We start from the raw sequence: 15,289 nt of genomic DNA, 5'->3' as shown, positions 1-15,289 counted from the left end.
CCCTAAACGTTCAACATTTGCCCATACATCCCTAATTTCTCCACACCCCCACACAGCCTAACCTTTACCTACCACCTAAACTTCATCCTCCTATACACATTAAACGCCTCTCACACACTTAATCCACACACCCTGAATTGCTTTCACACTATATTATACCCACACATGTTTGAGCACCTTTAATTTTGCCCACACACTCTAAATAAGAGATGACACGAATCAATTTTTTTTTACCGAGATCAATACTCAATCTTAGGCCCATAACGATAATTTTTTCAATATATTTCTTATATTTAACCTTACGATAATTATGTTCAATAAATAAGGAAATGCTTATTACTCAATAGGTATTAAGAACCCAGGGAAGTTAAATATTTAATAGCCTAATTTCTCCGAGATGCCACTGTCATTACTCATTACTAATTACAGACACCCGTGAGGCTGACAAAATGAAAAAATAAAAATTCTAAATCCATCTCCATAATCAGAAATTAACTACAAGCTAAAATAATTTTCAGTTATATTAAACATGAAACGAAGACACTGATCACTCTCAAGATACTTTTTATTTGATTTAATTTTTTTTTGAAAACTCAAAAAATAGTACTTTACTGTAATAACCGGAGACTCAAAATCTTGTTTAGATTTTAAATCTCTCTCCATTATTATACGTTGTTAAATTACACATTCACATTATGCAATTTAAAATTTTAAGACTTTGAAGACACACAATGAATAGAAAAAAATACTACCCGCTTGACAGCTCAAAGTTAAATTTTAGTTTCTTCGAAACTACGTCTTCAACCACTGAAACTACGTCTTCAACCACTGAGACTACGTCTTCAACCACTGAGACTACGTCTTCAACCACTGAAACTACGTCTTCAACCACTGAAACTACGTCTTCAACCACAAACTACGTCTTCAACCACTGAAACTACGTCTTCAACCACTGAAACTACGTCTTCAACCACTGAAACTACGTCTTCAACCACTGAAACTACGTCTTCAACCACTGAAACTACGTCTTCAACCACTGAAACTACGTCTTCAACCACAAACTACGTCTTCAACCACTGAGACTACGTCTTCAACCACTGAGACTACGTCTTCAACCACTGAGACTACGTCGTCAACCACTGAAACTACATCTTCAACCACAAACTACGTCTTCAACCACTGAGACTACGTCTTCAACCACTGAAACTACGTCTTCAACCATTGAAACTACGTCTTCAACCACTGAAACTACGTCTTCAAACACAAACTACGTCTTCAACCACTGAGACTACGTCTTCAACCACTGAGACTACGTCTTCAACCACTGAAACTACGTCTTCAACCACTGAAACTACGTCTTCAATCACTGAAACTACGTCTTCAACCACTGAAACTACGTCTTCAACCACTGAAACTACGTCTTCGATCACTGAAACTACGTCTTCGACCACTGAAACTACGTCTTCAATCACTGAAACTACGTCTTTAACTAATGAAACGCCTTCAACCATTAAAACTACGTCTTCTAATGAAACTACGTCTTCAACCACTAAAACTACGTCTTCAACTAATGAAACGTCTTCAACCACTAAAACTACGTCTTCAACTACTGAAACTACGTCTTCAACTACTGAAAAAGGATGAGTGTCAACTGTACAAGTAACCTTCACAGTCGTGAGGTACACTGGCAATTTTATTATTTTTAAGTAAATAAGAAGATAAGAAAGAGCACTACAGCAGGCCTACTGGCCCATGCTAGGCAAGTCCAAGTCACCTACTGACCCAAGCCATGTCTAATATAAACACACTCCTGTAAATTATACCCACGTGTCCACACACACCCTAAACTGTCTTCACTCACACTCACACACCCTAAACTTTATCCACACTTACGCCCACACACCCTAAACTTTATCCACACTTACGCCCACACACCCTAAACTTTATCCACACTCGCGCCCACACACCCTAAACTTTATCCACACTCGCGCCCACACACCCTAAACTTTATCCACACTCGCGCCCACACACCCTAATCTTTATCCACACTTACGCCCACACCCCCTAAACCTTATCCACACTCACGCCCACACACCCTAAACCTTATCCACACTGACGCTCATAAGTTTGTGGTTGTAGTATCACAACACGCGCCGTTGTTAAGTATCAGTAAGTTGGAGAGCCACAACTTGGCTGGTTTATGATAGTGCTGTGGAAGTGGTCGTAAAGAACATTATCTCTGACAAGAACTACATCATTCAGCTTTATGTCTTTTTTTTTTTTAAATACCCCTTACAATCCAGCAACAAACTTAGTGACACTGAAAGTTCTCATTTACACTCAAAAATTTAAGTAAAAAAAAAAAACTTTGTCAAATATTTATAGTACTCGTTCCACATATCGCAGCTCGTGGAAACTGTGCTTGGTTGGCAGCGATCTCGCCTCACACACTGAGTGTCTATGGTTCGATCCCCGACACGGGTGAAAATGTTAGGCATGTTTCCTTACACCTCTGCTGTCCCTGTTCACCTAGCAGTAAGCAGGCACCTGGGTGTTAGTCGACTGGTGTGCGTCGCGTCTGGGGGACAAGACTGAGGCACCACAATGGAAATAAGATAAACAGTCCCTCGATGACGCACTGCCTTTCTTAGGTTATTCTGGGTGCCTAACTCTCCGGGTTAAGAATCCGAACAAATCTTATCTTGTCTTAACGAAGTTTGATAGCCCCGATATTGCTTTCTTCATCAGAGAATCAGTTTTACGAACGTGCACACAGACGAATTGTGGTGCTAGTGGCACACAGTTCAAGATCGGCACCACAACCAACCAGGAACTAACTTGACCTTAATTTCCTTCTTCCAAGACATCTTGGAAAACTCATCTGCAACCACCTTAAAGATGCAAGCCTGATCAACCAGGCTGTTACTGATGACCGCAAGCAGTCCAACGTATGAACCATAGTCTTCAAGAATTCTTAAAAAAAGGCCTTTGATATACGTTCGATGAGTTCCGAGAGCTTTTCCATTCTCTGAGCCCGGCCTTTGTCCAGGCTCGTCTGGTGCTTACCTGATCACCAGGTTGCTCTTGATGGCAACCCGCGGGCCCACATATCCATCACAGCCTGGTTGATCTGTCTAGTTTCTCTTGAAGACTTCTACACTTGTTCCAGTAGTATTTCTGATATCTTTTGGAAAGATGTTGAATAGTCTGGGTCCACGGATGTTGACAAAATGTTCTCTTATTGTGCTCACGGTGCCCCTACTTTTCACTGGACGAGCCGTGGACTAATTGAATGTGTACTTACCTGCTGTCTACCTGCTGATGGTTCCGAGGAAAGATCCGGGGAAACCTGTCAAGCTGAAGGCAATTACAGGTCTACAGGTAGACAAAAAATTGATTAATATCATTAAGGAACAAAAAGAAACAATTTCGTTACCGAACGATGCACAAATAACCGGAACTTTGGAGAATCTTATGAGGACGTTTCGGTCCAACTTGAACCATTTAAAGTATTTGTAAATGGTCTGAAGCTTCTCTACATGCAAGTTACTTGTGTATAACTACTATAATTATTACTTCCAGTGCTGCCACTTTTATCACAATTGCTAGCCACACCTTAAAATCGCTGTTTGTCCTGGAAACCATACCCCACAGTAATCTCATATTGCAGCTCGTCCTGTATACGAAATCTATTTGCAATCAAAACGTGTTCACTTTACATTTTATGATGCAAGAACAGTTGCAATGGACATGATGCGAGTTCAGGTTCCACACACACACGTCAGGAAGTGGAATAGCCTATCGTCAGGAAGTGAGGTAGCAAGTGAGGTAGTGGAGGCAGGAACCATACATAGCTTTAAGATGAGGTATGATAAAGCTCATGGAGCAGGGAGAGAGAACCTAGTAGCACTCAGTGAAGAGGCGGGGCCAGGAGCTAAGTCTCGACCCCTGCAACCACAATTATGTGAGTACAGCACATCTCCTGAGGCGCGCATCAACCACATAACTGCTGCAGCATACCGGCGCCTTGCAAGCTTAAGAATAGCGTTTCGACACCTCAGCAAGGAATCATTCAAAAGCCTATACACCGTGTACGTCAGGCGTATACTGGAGTATGCAGCACCAGTATGGAGCCCACACCTGGTTAAGCACGTCAAGAACTTAGAGAAAGTGCAAAGGTTTGCAACAAGACTAGTCCCAGAGCTAAGCGGCATGTCCTACGAGGAGAGGTTAAGGGAAATTAACCTGACGACACTGGAGGACAGGAGTGATAGGGGGGACATGATAATGACATACGAAATACTGAGAGGAACTGACAAGTTGGATAGGGACAATATGTTCAAGAGATGAGACACAGCAACAAGGGGTAACAACTGGAAGTTGAAGACTCAGATGAGTCACAGGGATGTTGGGAAGTATTTCTTCAGCCACAGAGTAGTCAGGAAGTGGAATAATCTGGAGAGTAATGTAGGAGAGGCAGGATCCATACAGATCTTTAGGAAGAGATACGATAAAGATTTTGGAACAGTAAGGGAGTGAATCTACTGGCGACCAATGAAGAGGCGGGGGCCAGGAGCGGTGACTCGACTCCTGCAAACACAAATAAGCAAATACACACATACACACACACACACACTACCAAACAAGGCACATATATGTATAAACGAGCATGAGGAATATTCAAATCTCAACATGTCTGAAATATGTTCACTTAATTTCAGGAAGAGAGAGTGGCAGAAACGGTAGACTGATAGAAAGTGACAGACTGACAGAAATAGTAGACTGATAGAAAGTGACAGACTGACAGAAATAGTAGACTGATAGAAAGTGACAGACTGACAGAAATAGTAGACTGATAGAAAGTGACAGACTGACAGAAATAGTAGACTGATAGAAAGTGACAGACTGACAGAAATAGTAGACTGATAGAAAGTGACAGACTGACAGAAATAGTAGACTGATAGAAAGTGACAGACTGACAGAAATAGTAGACTGATAGAAAGTGACAGACTGACAGAAATAGTAGACTGATAGAAAGTGACAGACTGACAGAAATAGTAGACTGATAGAAAGTGACAGACTGATAGAAAGTGACAGACTGACAGAAATAGTAGACTGATAGAAAGTGACAGACTGACAGAAATAGTAGACTGATAGAAAGTGACAGACTGACAGAAATAGTAGACTGATAGAAAGTGACAGACTGATAGAAAGTGACAGACTGACAGAAATAGTAGACTGATAGAAAGTGACAGACTGACAGAAATAGTAGACTGATAGAAAGTGACAGACTGACAGAAATAGTAGACTGATAGAAAGTGACAGACTGACAGAAATAGTAGACTGATAGAAAGTGACAGACTGACAGAAATAGTAGACTGATAGAAAGCGACAGACTGACAGAAATAGTAGACTGATAGAAAGTGACAGACTGACAGAAATAGTAGACTGATAGAAAGCGACAGACTGACAGAAATAGTAGACTGATAGAAAGTGACAGACTGACAGAAATAGTAGACTGATAGAAAGTGACAGACTGACAGAAATAGTAGACTGATAGAAAGCGACAGACTGACAGAAATAGTAGACTGATAGAAAGTGACAGACTGACAGAAATAGTAGACTGATAGAAAGTGACACTGACAGAAATAGTAGACTGACAAATATGGTAGACTGACAAATATGGTAGACTGACCAAAACGGTAGACTGACAAAAGTTGCAGACCGACAAAAGTGGCAGACTAACAGAGTAAAATGACAAAACCGATAATCTGATAAAAAGGTCAACTCGCAAAAAAAAAAAAAAAAGTAAAGAAAATATGTAAATGTTAAGCCGGGTCACATAGACGCTGCCACACCCGTGGCAGGATTCCAGGGTTCTTTTACACTGGCAGCCCAGCATGAGGTTAGGCTTCCCTGCCGACAGCCTGATCAACTAGGCTGTTGGTGCTGGCGGCCCACATAGTCATCACAACCCTGCTGATCAGGTATTTACACAAGATATTAGAAATTCCACAGCAAAGTTTCAAACGCTACGGGAGGGAGGGAGGGAGGGAGAGAGGGAGAGAGAGAGAGAGAGAGAGAGAGAGAGAGAGAGAGAGAGAGAGAGAGAGAGAGAGAGAGAGAGAGAGAGAGAGAGAGAGGTAGGTTTCTAAAATTACAGTGCCAAGAAAGTTAAATTTCGCATACTAAAAATACTCAGTATGTAGTTTCTGAAGAGGAGAGAGATGCACCTTTACCATTGCTATGCCTCTGATGAGTTCGAGATTTCTTCCTTCTCCCGGAGCCCGGCCATGGACCAGGCTCGTCTGGTGTATGCCTGGTCAACCAGACTGCTGTTGCTGGTGGGCCGCTGACCCAATATATACACCTGGAAGATACTGGAGAGTCTGGTCCAAAACCTACACACTACCATAACAACGTACTGAAGTGAGAGATATGGGAGGAAATACATAATAGATCCTAACAACAATCAGCAACTACACTCTGACTATATCCTTCTCCAGAACGTCACTTCATCTCGGATCATTTATTCCTAGGATGACTCGACTGAAACATGCTCTTACAGCATAACATCAGTGAAATAACGTCAGTTGACCAAATGAAATCGCTGTCTAAGAGATGACTCCAACTTCATCCTGTTCCCTATTTGCTTGTCTCGTAACAATAAAAAGGTTTTCAAATGAACTCATGTAGGTAACAGCTCTTAGCTTGTAAATAAAGTTAGGAATCCAGAATCTAACCTTGTAAAACCTGTGTGAAAAAAAAAACAGGGGCATCTGTGGACAAACATTCTCAGTCCACAGCAGGATTCGAACCTGCAAACTGGGCATCAGGGTGCATAGTACTTTATCCTCATAGCTAGACTCCTAGGAGTCTGGCGTTGTGGATAAAGTACTGTGTACTCTGGTGCCGAGTTTGCAGGTTCGAATCCTGCTGTGGACTGAGAATGCTTAAATAATTTCGCCCGTTTGTGAATTGTTAAGCATCGATGGACAAATGCAAAAGTCTTCAAGAGGAACTGAATCACTACCTCCGCCAAGTGCCGTATGAATCAGGCTGTGTTGGATATGTGAACCAGAAGGCCACCAACACCAACGGCCTAGCTGACCAGGCAAGCATCAGAAACAAAAAACCTGACCACAAGCCGAGCGGCAGTAATATGAAGACTCTGGAAACTAGTCACAGGTACATCACAAATATATTACATTCATGGGAGAGAGCTAAATCCGTAAGGGGGTCACACATTGAATAGAGAAATGCAGACAATTAGAGAGGAGAGCAGCGCTCCAGTTCCCTAGATCAAGAGTCCATCACCGGCTGGTGTTTGGGACCAGGAGCTTACGTATCCTGCATGTGTATATTATCATCTATCATTCTCATCTCCATAGTACATATTGAGTACTTTTAATGCACGATATTTTACTTTTTTAGAAGGTAATTTTACGAGCAAGTGAAGTGATATTCAGAGGAAAGTTTTCCAAACTTCTCTCTTGTTTAACTTTTAAAAATCTGCTGTGAACTTTACAATATCCACTAAGGAGATTAAATATTTAGAACTTTTAGGTGTTCCCAGTAGTTTAAATGCTTTATTGGCTGTAAACAATATCTGGATCTGTTCCAGCTCTGATATTACTGTTCAGACTGGTGCCGTCAACACCCAACTCCACTTCAGGTGAGGGAGCACAAGCAATTTAAACAGCATCAGTCGCAATATTTCACCCGTTTTGAAAGTTCTCATTATCCAGCCTGATATCTGCCTAGCTTTCACAACATTTGCTGTATTGTGTTCTATAAACCACAGATGAGATGAAATATTACACCCAGGTCCTTCGCATGGTCTTTTCGTTCTGTTTGCTACAGAGCAGCCGATTACACCCAGGTCTTTGACAAGTTCTTTTAGTTCTATTTGTTCGTCATTCTCTGTCTTGTACATCATGTCTATTTTGAGTTCCTCATTACTGCTGTATCTAAGGGAAGAGTAGCGCCAGCTCATAGGATCAAGAGCCCTTCAACAGCACCAAGGTAACCAGGAAAGGGTTCCCTGAGCTTCATCGACAGTCGTGGGGTATACCTGAAGGGCGTTCCGGGGATCAACGCCTCCGTGGCCCGGTCCATGACCAGGCCTCGTACATACCTATGTACATTTCCGGGGTTACCTCCAGCACTACGCAATCTGGTATAGTTACCACAGCTTGGCTGACAAAGAACTTACTCTAAGAGCTTATCCAGTTCCCTCTTAAAAATAAATAGGGGCCTGTTAGTGTTTCTCTTATGTTTAAAAGGAGGGTGCTGAAAACTCCTGATCTCTTTACATTTACTGAAGTATCTCTTAGTGTGCTCACTGAATGCAGGATTTTCAGTGGGATTGAATTTGATGTACATGTTTGGAACCAATCACTCCACCAATTTCCAAGGAGTTCAGATTAAGGAAGCTCGAGCGCTCCCAACAATTTGGGTGCTAGACTGAGTTTATGTGGACACTGAAGGATCTAGTTATCCAGTATCATTTTCCTTGTAGTTGTAATAATAATAATGTGATCCTTGACTACTTGATCTGACATTATCACTAAGTCCCTGATCTCGATCTTCCGCTCTACTGAGTGGTGTGAGTTTAAGTGGTCTAGCTTTCTCTTGATGACTTCTAAGGTTGAGGGCGTCAGGTGGTCTGTAGTCATTGGGTGGGAGGTGGGAGGAATGTGGGCGGAGGGAAGAATGTAGGGCTGTGAGAGGCTATGGAAGGCGAGTGAGCATAGGGTGGGCTAAGGGAGGTGAGTGGGCGGTGGGTGGATTGCTATTCTGGCGACATAGTGTTTCAATTAGCCTGGAAGTGAGGCAAGCACGACCATGTGTGGCTACTAGCGCCATTATGAGGATGTGCAGCAGCAGCAGGTAAAGCAGAAGAGCAACAGAAACAGCCAGTATCAGCAGCAGGAAAAAAACAGCAGCAGCAGGAGAATCAGCAGCAACAACAGTAAATCAGCAGCAGCAGCAGCAGAGAGCCATCAGCACCAACAGCAGCAGAGAGCCATCAACACCAACAGCAGCAGTCGTAACACCATTTTTTTGTTAATCTAAAGAAGGTAGAGAAGTGGAATGAACCAGAGAAGACAGCGAAGGAGGCCAACTCCGGACACAGCTACAATAGGTATGACGGGGAACATGAGGCTAGAATCGATGCCGATCAAGCCAGTTTGAAGTCTGGGCAGGCGATACAAAATACCCCCAATGAAAAGCAGGGGCGTCCATTGGTACACTAAAGCACCATAAGTGTCCGGGGCCCAAGACTGTTCAACAGCCTCCCACCAAGCATATGGGGAATTACCAATAGGCCCCTGGCTGCCTTCAAGAGGGAGCTGGACAGATACTTTAGTCGGTGCCGGATCAGCCGGGCTGTGGTTCGAAGGGTGGACTACGTGCGACCAGCAGTAACAACCTGGTTGATCAGGCTGGGAGGCCTGGTCGTGGACAGGCCGCGGGGGCGCTGATCCCTGGAATACCCTCCAGGTAGACTCCAGGTACACCTGTGACTCGACCCCCAGCAAACAATTCGTGAACACACGTGCGTACATAAAAAAAAATTACCTTTTAAAATTTCCCACTGAAAAATAATTCCAATGGCAAATTGAAAACGTTACCAGCAAATACGGAATTTAATATAAAAAGTATCAGCATTAATTTGCAGAGGATTGCTATATATTTTGTGCAATCTATTACAATGTTGCAGCAAAATGACAGGCATACGTAGTCTTTAAAAGGACTCTTGGTATCTACTAAGGATATCATCACAGAGTATACTACACACTCTGGCCATACAATAGAGCGGAAAAATAATGTAAGGGACCTGGGAGTAGTAATGTCTGAGGATCTCACTTTCAAGGATCACAACAGTGCCACGATCGCACGTGCAAAGAAAATGATAGGATGGATAATGAGAACGTTCAAAACGAGAGATGCCAACCTTAACTACTGGGAACGCTTGGAAGCATTTGACTTGTACTCGTTGGAACGCAGGAGGGAGAGATACATCATAATCTACACTTGGAAAATCTTGGAAGGAATGGTCCCAAATCTGCACACAGAAATCACTCCCTACGAAAGTAAAAGACTGGGGCAGGCGATGCAAAATGCCCCCAATAAAAAGTAGGGGCGTCATTCGTACACTAAGGGAAAACACTGTAAGTGTCCGGGGCCCAAGACTGTTCAACAGCCTCCCATCAAGCATTAGGGGAATTGCCAATAAACCCCTGGCTGCCTTCAAGAGAGAGCTGGACAGATACCTAAAGTCAGTGCCGGATCAGCCGGGCTGTGGCTCGTACGTTGGACTGCGTGCGGCCAGCCGGATCAGCCGGGCTGTGGCTCGTACGTTGGACTGCGTGCGGCCAGCAGTAACAGCCTAGTTGATAAGGCCCTGATCCATCAGGAGGCCTGGTCATGGACCGGGCTGCGGGGGCGTTGATCCCCGGAATAACCTCCAGGTAACCTCCAGGTGTGGGAGCAGGTTGCAGGGACAATGATTCTCGGAATCTACAACAGGTACTCAGAGTAACACTGAAAATAATGATCAAATACAGTAACAACGTCACCTTTGATGGGTTCCGGGAGTTTTTCTACTCCCAGAGCCCGGCGTTGGGCCAGGTTCGTCTGGTGCTGCTTGCCTATTCAACCAGGATGTAGCAAATGAAGTAGTCTACCTGAAGTGTGTTCTGAGGGTTAACGCTCCAGCTGCCCGGTCCCACGCCAGACCTCCCGATGAATACCCTAATCAAACAGGCTGTTGGTGTTAGCCGCATGAAGTCTTACAGCCCGACTGACTGGGAACTGACTTCAGTAACTCATTAAATTCCTTATTGAAGACAGCAATGGGTCTGTTGCTAATTCCCCATATGTATGACGGAGCCTGCTGAAAAGTCTTGGGCTTCTTACACTCATTGTATTATCTCTTAATGTACTTGTGTCACCCCTGTTTTTCACTGGAGATATTTCGCGCCGTCTTCCGATCCTCTTACTGTCGTGGTGAGTGATTTGTGTGCGCAGAATTGAGAGGAAAATAGCATACACAGTTTCAAGAAAAGTTATAATGGGACTATAGAATTCAGAAATCAGTTAAAATCAGTCGATAAAAATTAAGAGGCAGTGCCAGAAGTGACGCTTCCCCTGTGAGGACAACTAGCTGGGTACACTTTGTCAAGTGCTCTGTGTTCTCTTATATCTGACACACACACACAATCATACCTCTGTCATTCTTGACTGACAATAATAAAACTTGTACGAGAGTGACATCCACTGATTAGAAAGGAACCCTTCATGCTGACATGAACCAAGTCTTCCAGTGGACCACAGGAAGAAAAAGTATGCTGTTCAGTGAGGAGCAATTTCCCAACCAATGAAAATCGCTGATAAAACAGTAAACAACGCCACAGCCAATGAAAACAGCTAATAAAACTGCAAGCCGTCACAGCCAATGATAAACGTAAATGACTTCCCAGTGTTCCCCTTCCTCCATTAACTCTGGCTCTCCCTGACAACTCATCCTCAATGTTGTTGCCTATGGACCATTAACCCCATTATTATCCAGTCAAGACCCATTGAAGTCATAATGGTCATTGTCCGGCGCGAGGAACCCATTATCCCCTGTATTCCTCCCTGACAAAAGGCGTACCAGCGACGTATATGCGACGTTGATTCCGTTACCACACCTGCACGCACCATTACACCCACAATACATTCCCCTATCGCATACGTAATAATTTAAGTGGTAGATGTTATGCGTGTATTAACACCTGCCTGCCAACCATGTTTAAAACACCGTTGTTCCAGGAAATACAATCATCGGTAGTAGAGAATCCTTTGAATGCAACGTTCCACCCAAGAATGGGGTGAAACGTTTCGCCTAGCTTTGAACGAAACATAAAAGGGTTCTATGTTACCAGCACAGAACTGTTGCCACTGTCCATTTACTGCTTCCCATTAATTCCGTTCCCATGGAAGCACCATTGATACTAATACCATCAGGAACCATTGATTAATTATAGTTTTCAACATTAATTCGTAGTCATTAGCTTTTTACAGAAAAAATAGCGAACTTTTACTAGTAAAACCATCAACACAGCAGCCAGTAATTAATTAATTCGTCACTAATCTCAGATATTAAATTGCTTTCAACTTCCGTTCATAAACATTAGTTTTAGCTACGGAAAAACACAACGTTGGTAACACAGTATGTGTAAGACAATGTTTGTAGTTTAAAGGCGTTTGTTAGGGCTGGAGTCTACCTGGAAGGTGTTCCGGGGGTCAACGCCCCCTCTGACCGGTCCATGACCAGGCCTCGCGATGGATCAGAGCCTGATCAACCAGGCTGTTACTGATGGTCGCACGCAAATCGACGTACGAACCACAACCTGGCTGGTCAGGTACTGATTTTAGGTGCCTGTCTAGCTCCCTCTTGAAGACAGCCCTCTTATGTATGCCGCAAGGCAGTTGAATAATCTTGGACTCTTGACACTTATTGTGTTGTCTCTCAGCGTACTCATGGCGCCTCTATTTTTCACTGGGAAGATGTCGCACCGCCTGCCGAGTCCTTTGCTTTCGTATGAAATGATCTCCGTGACCAGATTTGGGACTAGCCCCTCTGATATTTTCCAAGTGTATATAAGATCACTAAAGGTAAAGTGATCGTAAGAGAATCAGGTTATCTAGAAAACATTCTGGAGGTGAGCTTATCTTAAGACAACAGGGCTATCTCAAGGCATTTAGGTCATCTGGAAGAGGCGAGACCATCTAAGAGAGTAACAGTTTATCTCAAGACATTACGGTCATCCTGAGAGGAGGTACAGTCATCTTAAAGATAACTGGATTATCTCAATACATTAAGGTCATCTTGAGGAAGTAGGGCCATCTTTAAGATAACCGGGTTATTTGAAGAGTAAGATCGTCAAGAGATTGAACATCCTCAAACATCTCCCGGGATCACAAAATAAAATAATACGTTTGATGGGCTTCGATAGTTTTCATACTCCCGAAGCCCAGCCCTGAGCCAGCCTTGCCTGACAATTGTCTGTTCAACTAGGCTGTTGCTGCTCCCGGCTCAATGGCTTGCATATCCATCACAGCCTGATTGATCTGCCACTTGGTGGAGGTACTGGCTTATTCCGGCGCTGTTTCTGATAACTTTTGGTAGTACTGAATATTCTGGGGTCCACAGATGTTGATACAATATTCTCTGATTGGGTCCATGGCGCCCTTGCTTTCACTGGGTTCATTTTACACTTACTTCTATATCTCTCTCCCCAGTATTTTGTTATGGGAGTAGGCAGATTTGTAACAATTTTCTCAAGCATCTTGTACTTATAAATTATTATCTCTCCTCTCTCTCTCTCTCTCTCTCTCTCTCTCTCTCTCTCTCTCTCTCTCTCTCTCTCTCTCTCCCCTCCTCTCCAGCATGTACATATATAGGATTCTGAGGAGTTTCTAGTAATTAAAATGCTTTATTGGCTCTGTGTGGGCTATGATAATGACAAAATATCACATCAGTTGAATCTATGACCTTGTAATTATGTGGGCTGTTAAATGTTCCAGTTCTGATACCTATCTTGCCCTGAACGGAGATGTCAACACTGAACAGTATTCTGTGCGAGAGAGCACACAAAGGTGCCACCACTAACATCATTTCCATTGTTTTGAAACTTCTCATTATCATCCCTGGCATTACCATAGATTAGTTTTTGTTTAATATGTTTATTATGAACCCCTTACCCATCTTGATTATCTAATTACCATAGGACCTATTTATTTGCATACTCACCTGTAAGCACCTCAAGCAACATGCATTCTTTGCTTTAACACACCTGCAAAAAAAAAAAGATTTTTTAAACATAGGTACAGAAATTATAAAATGTAATATATGTTATAGCACAGGTGTCCAGCTAGTCTGTGTTGAACGAAATGTTGGCACATTAAAAACGTGTTCTACACGTGTTTTCCTCGCTGCTGTGTCTAATATGAATTATGTTTAAGACTCATACTAGAAACATGAAAAATTCAACACTAAACACACAAAATTTGCGACAGGTATAATTACCCGGTATTATTATTATTGTTGTTAGGAGTCTGTGGAGACAAAGAACTTTGTCCTTGGAGGCAAAGAGGGGAATGTATGAGAGTATAGTTTTACCAACGCTCTTATATGGGTGTGAAGCGTGGGTGATGAATGTTGCAGCGAGGAGAAGGCTGGAGGCAGTGGAGACGTCATGTCTGAGGGCAATGTGTGGTGTGAATATAATGCAGAGAATTCGTAGTTTGGAAGTTAGGAGGAGGTGCGGGATTACCAAAACTGTTGTCCAGAGGGCTGAGGAAGGGTTGTTGAGGTGGTTCGGACATGTCGAGAGAATGGAGCGAAACAGAATGACTTCAAGAGTGTATCAGTCAGCAGTGGAAGGAAGGCAGGGTAGGGGTCGGCCTAGGAAAGGTTGGAGGGAGGGGGTAAAGGAGGTTTTGTGTGCGAGGGGCTTGGACTTCCAGCGGGCATGCGTGAGCGTGTTTGATAGGAGTGAATGGAGACAAATGGTTTTTAATACTTGATGTGCTGTTGGAGTGTGAGCAAAGTAACATTTATGAAGGGGTTCAGGGAAACCGGCAGGCCGGACTTGAGTCCTGGAGATGGGAAGTACAGTGCCTGCACTCTGAAGGAGGGGTGTTAATGTTGCAGTTTAAAAACTGTAGTGTAAAGCACCCTTCTGGCAAGACAGTGATGGAGTGAATGATGGTTAAAGTTTTTCTTTTTCGGGCCACCCTACCTTGGTGGGCCACCCTGCCTTAGTGGGCCACCCTGCCTTGGTGGGCCACCCTGCCTTGGTGGGCCACCCTGCCTTGGTGGGCCACCCTGCCTTGGTGGGCCACCCTGCCTTGGTGGGCCACCCTGCCTTGGTGGGCCACCCTGCCTTGGTGAGCCACCCTGCCTTGATGGGCCACCCTGCCTTGGTGGGCCACCCTGCCTTGGTGGGCCACCCTGCCTTGGTGGGCCACCCTGCCTTGGTGGGCCACCCTGCCTTGGTGGGCCACCCTGCCTTGATGGGCCACCCTGTCTTGGTGGGCCACCCTGCCTTGGTGGGCCACCCTGTCTTGGTGGGCCACTCTGCCTTGGTGGGTAACCCTGCCTTGGTGGGCCACCCTGCCTTGGTGGGCCACCCTGCCTTGGTGGGCCACCCTGCCTTGGTGGGCCACCCTGTCTTGGTGGGCCACCCTGTCTTGGTGGGCCACCCTGTCTTGGTGGGCCACCCTGCCTTGGTGG

The 15,289-nt window shown here is 44.1% G+C and overlaps 1 protein-coding gene across 1 annotated transcript in view; it reads right to left on the bottom strand.

Moving 5' to 3' along the window:
• Positions 1–13,850, bottom strand: part of LOC128703705 (multiple PDZ domain protein) — a 56,037-nt gene extending 42,187 nt beyond the window's left edge. Inside the window, exon 1 of the mRNA XM_070101102.1 lies at positions 13,805–13,850. Within this exon, the coding sequence (XP_069957203.1) occupies positions 13,805–13,826 (22 nt within the window). The 5' untranslated portion in view covers positions 13,827–13,850. The remainder of the gene's footprint in view (positions 1–13,804) is intronic.
• Positions 13,851–15,289: the final 1,439 nt, after the last annotated feature.

This window comes from Cherax quadricarinatus, chromosome 76 (genome assembly GCF_038502225.1).
Source record: "Cherax quadricarinatus isolate ZL_2023a chromosome 76, ASM3850222v1, whole genome shotgun sequence".
NCBI classification, from domain to species: domain Eukaryota; kingdom Metazoa; phylum Arthropoda; class Malacostraca; order Decapoda; family Parastacidae; genus Cherax; species Cherax quadricarinatus.
Note: the sequence above shows the minus strand (reverse complement) of the source record. Positions and strands in the feature narration are given on the sequence as shown.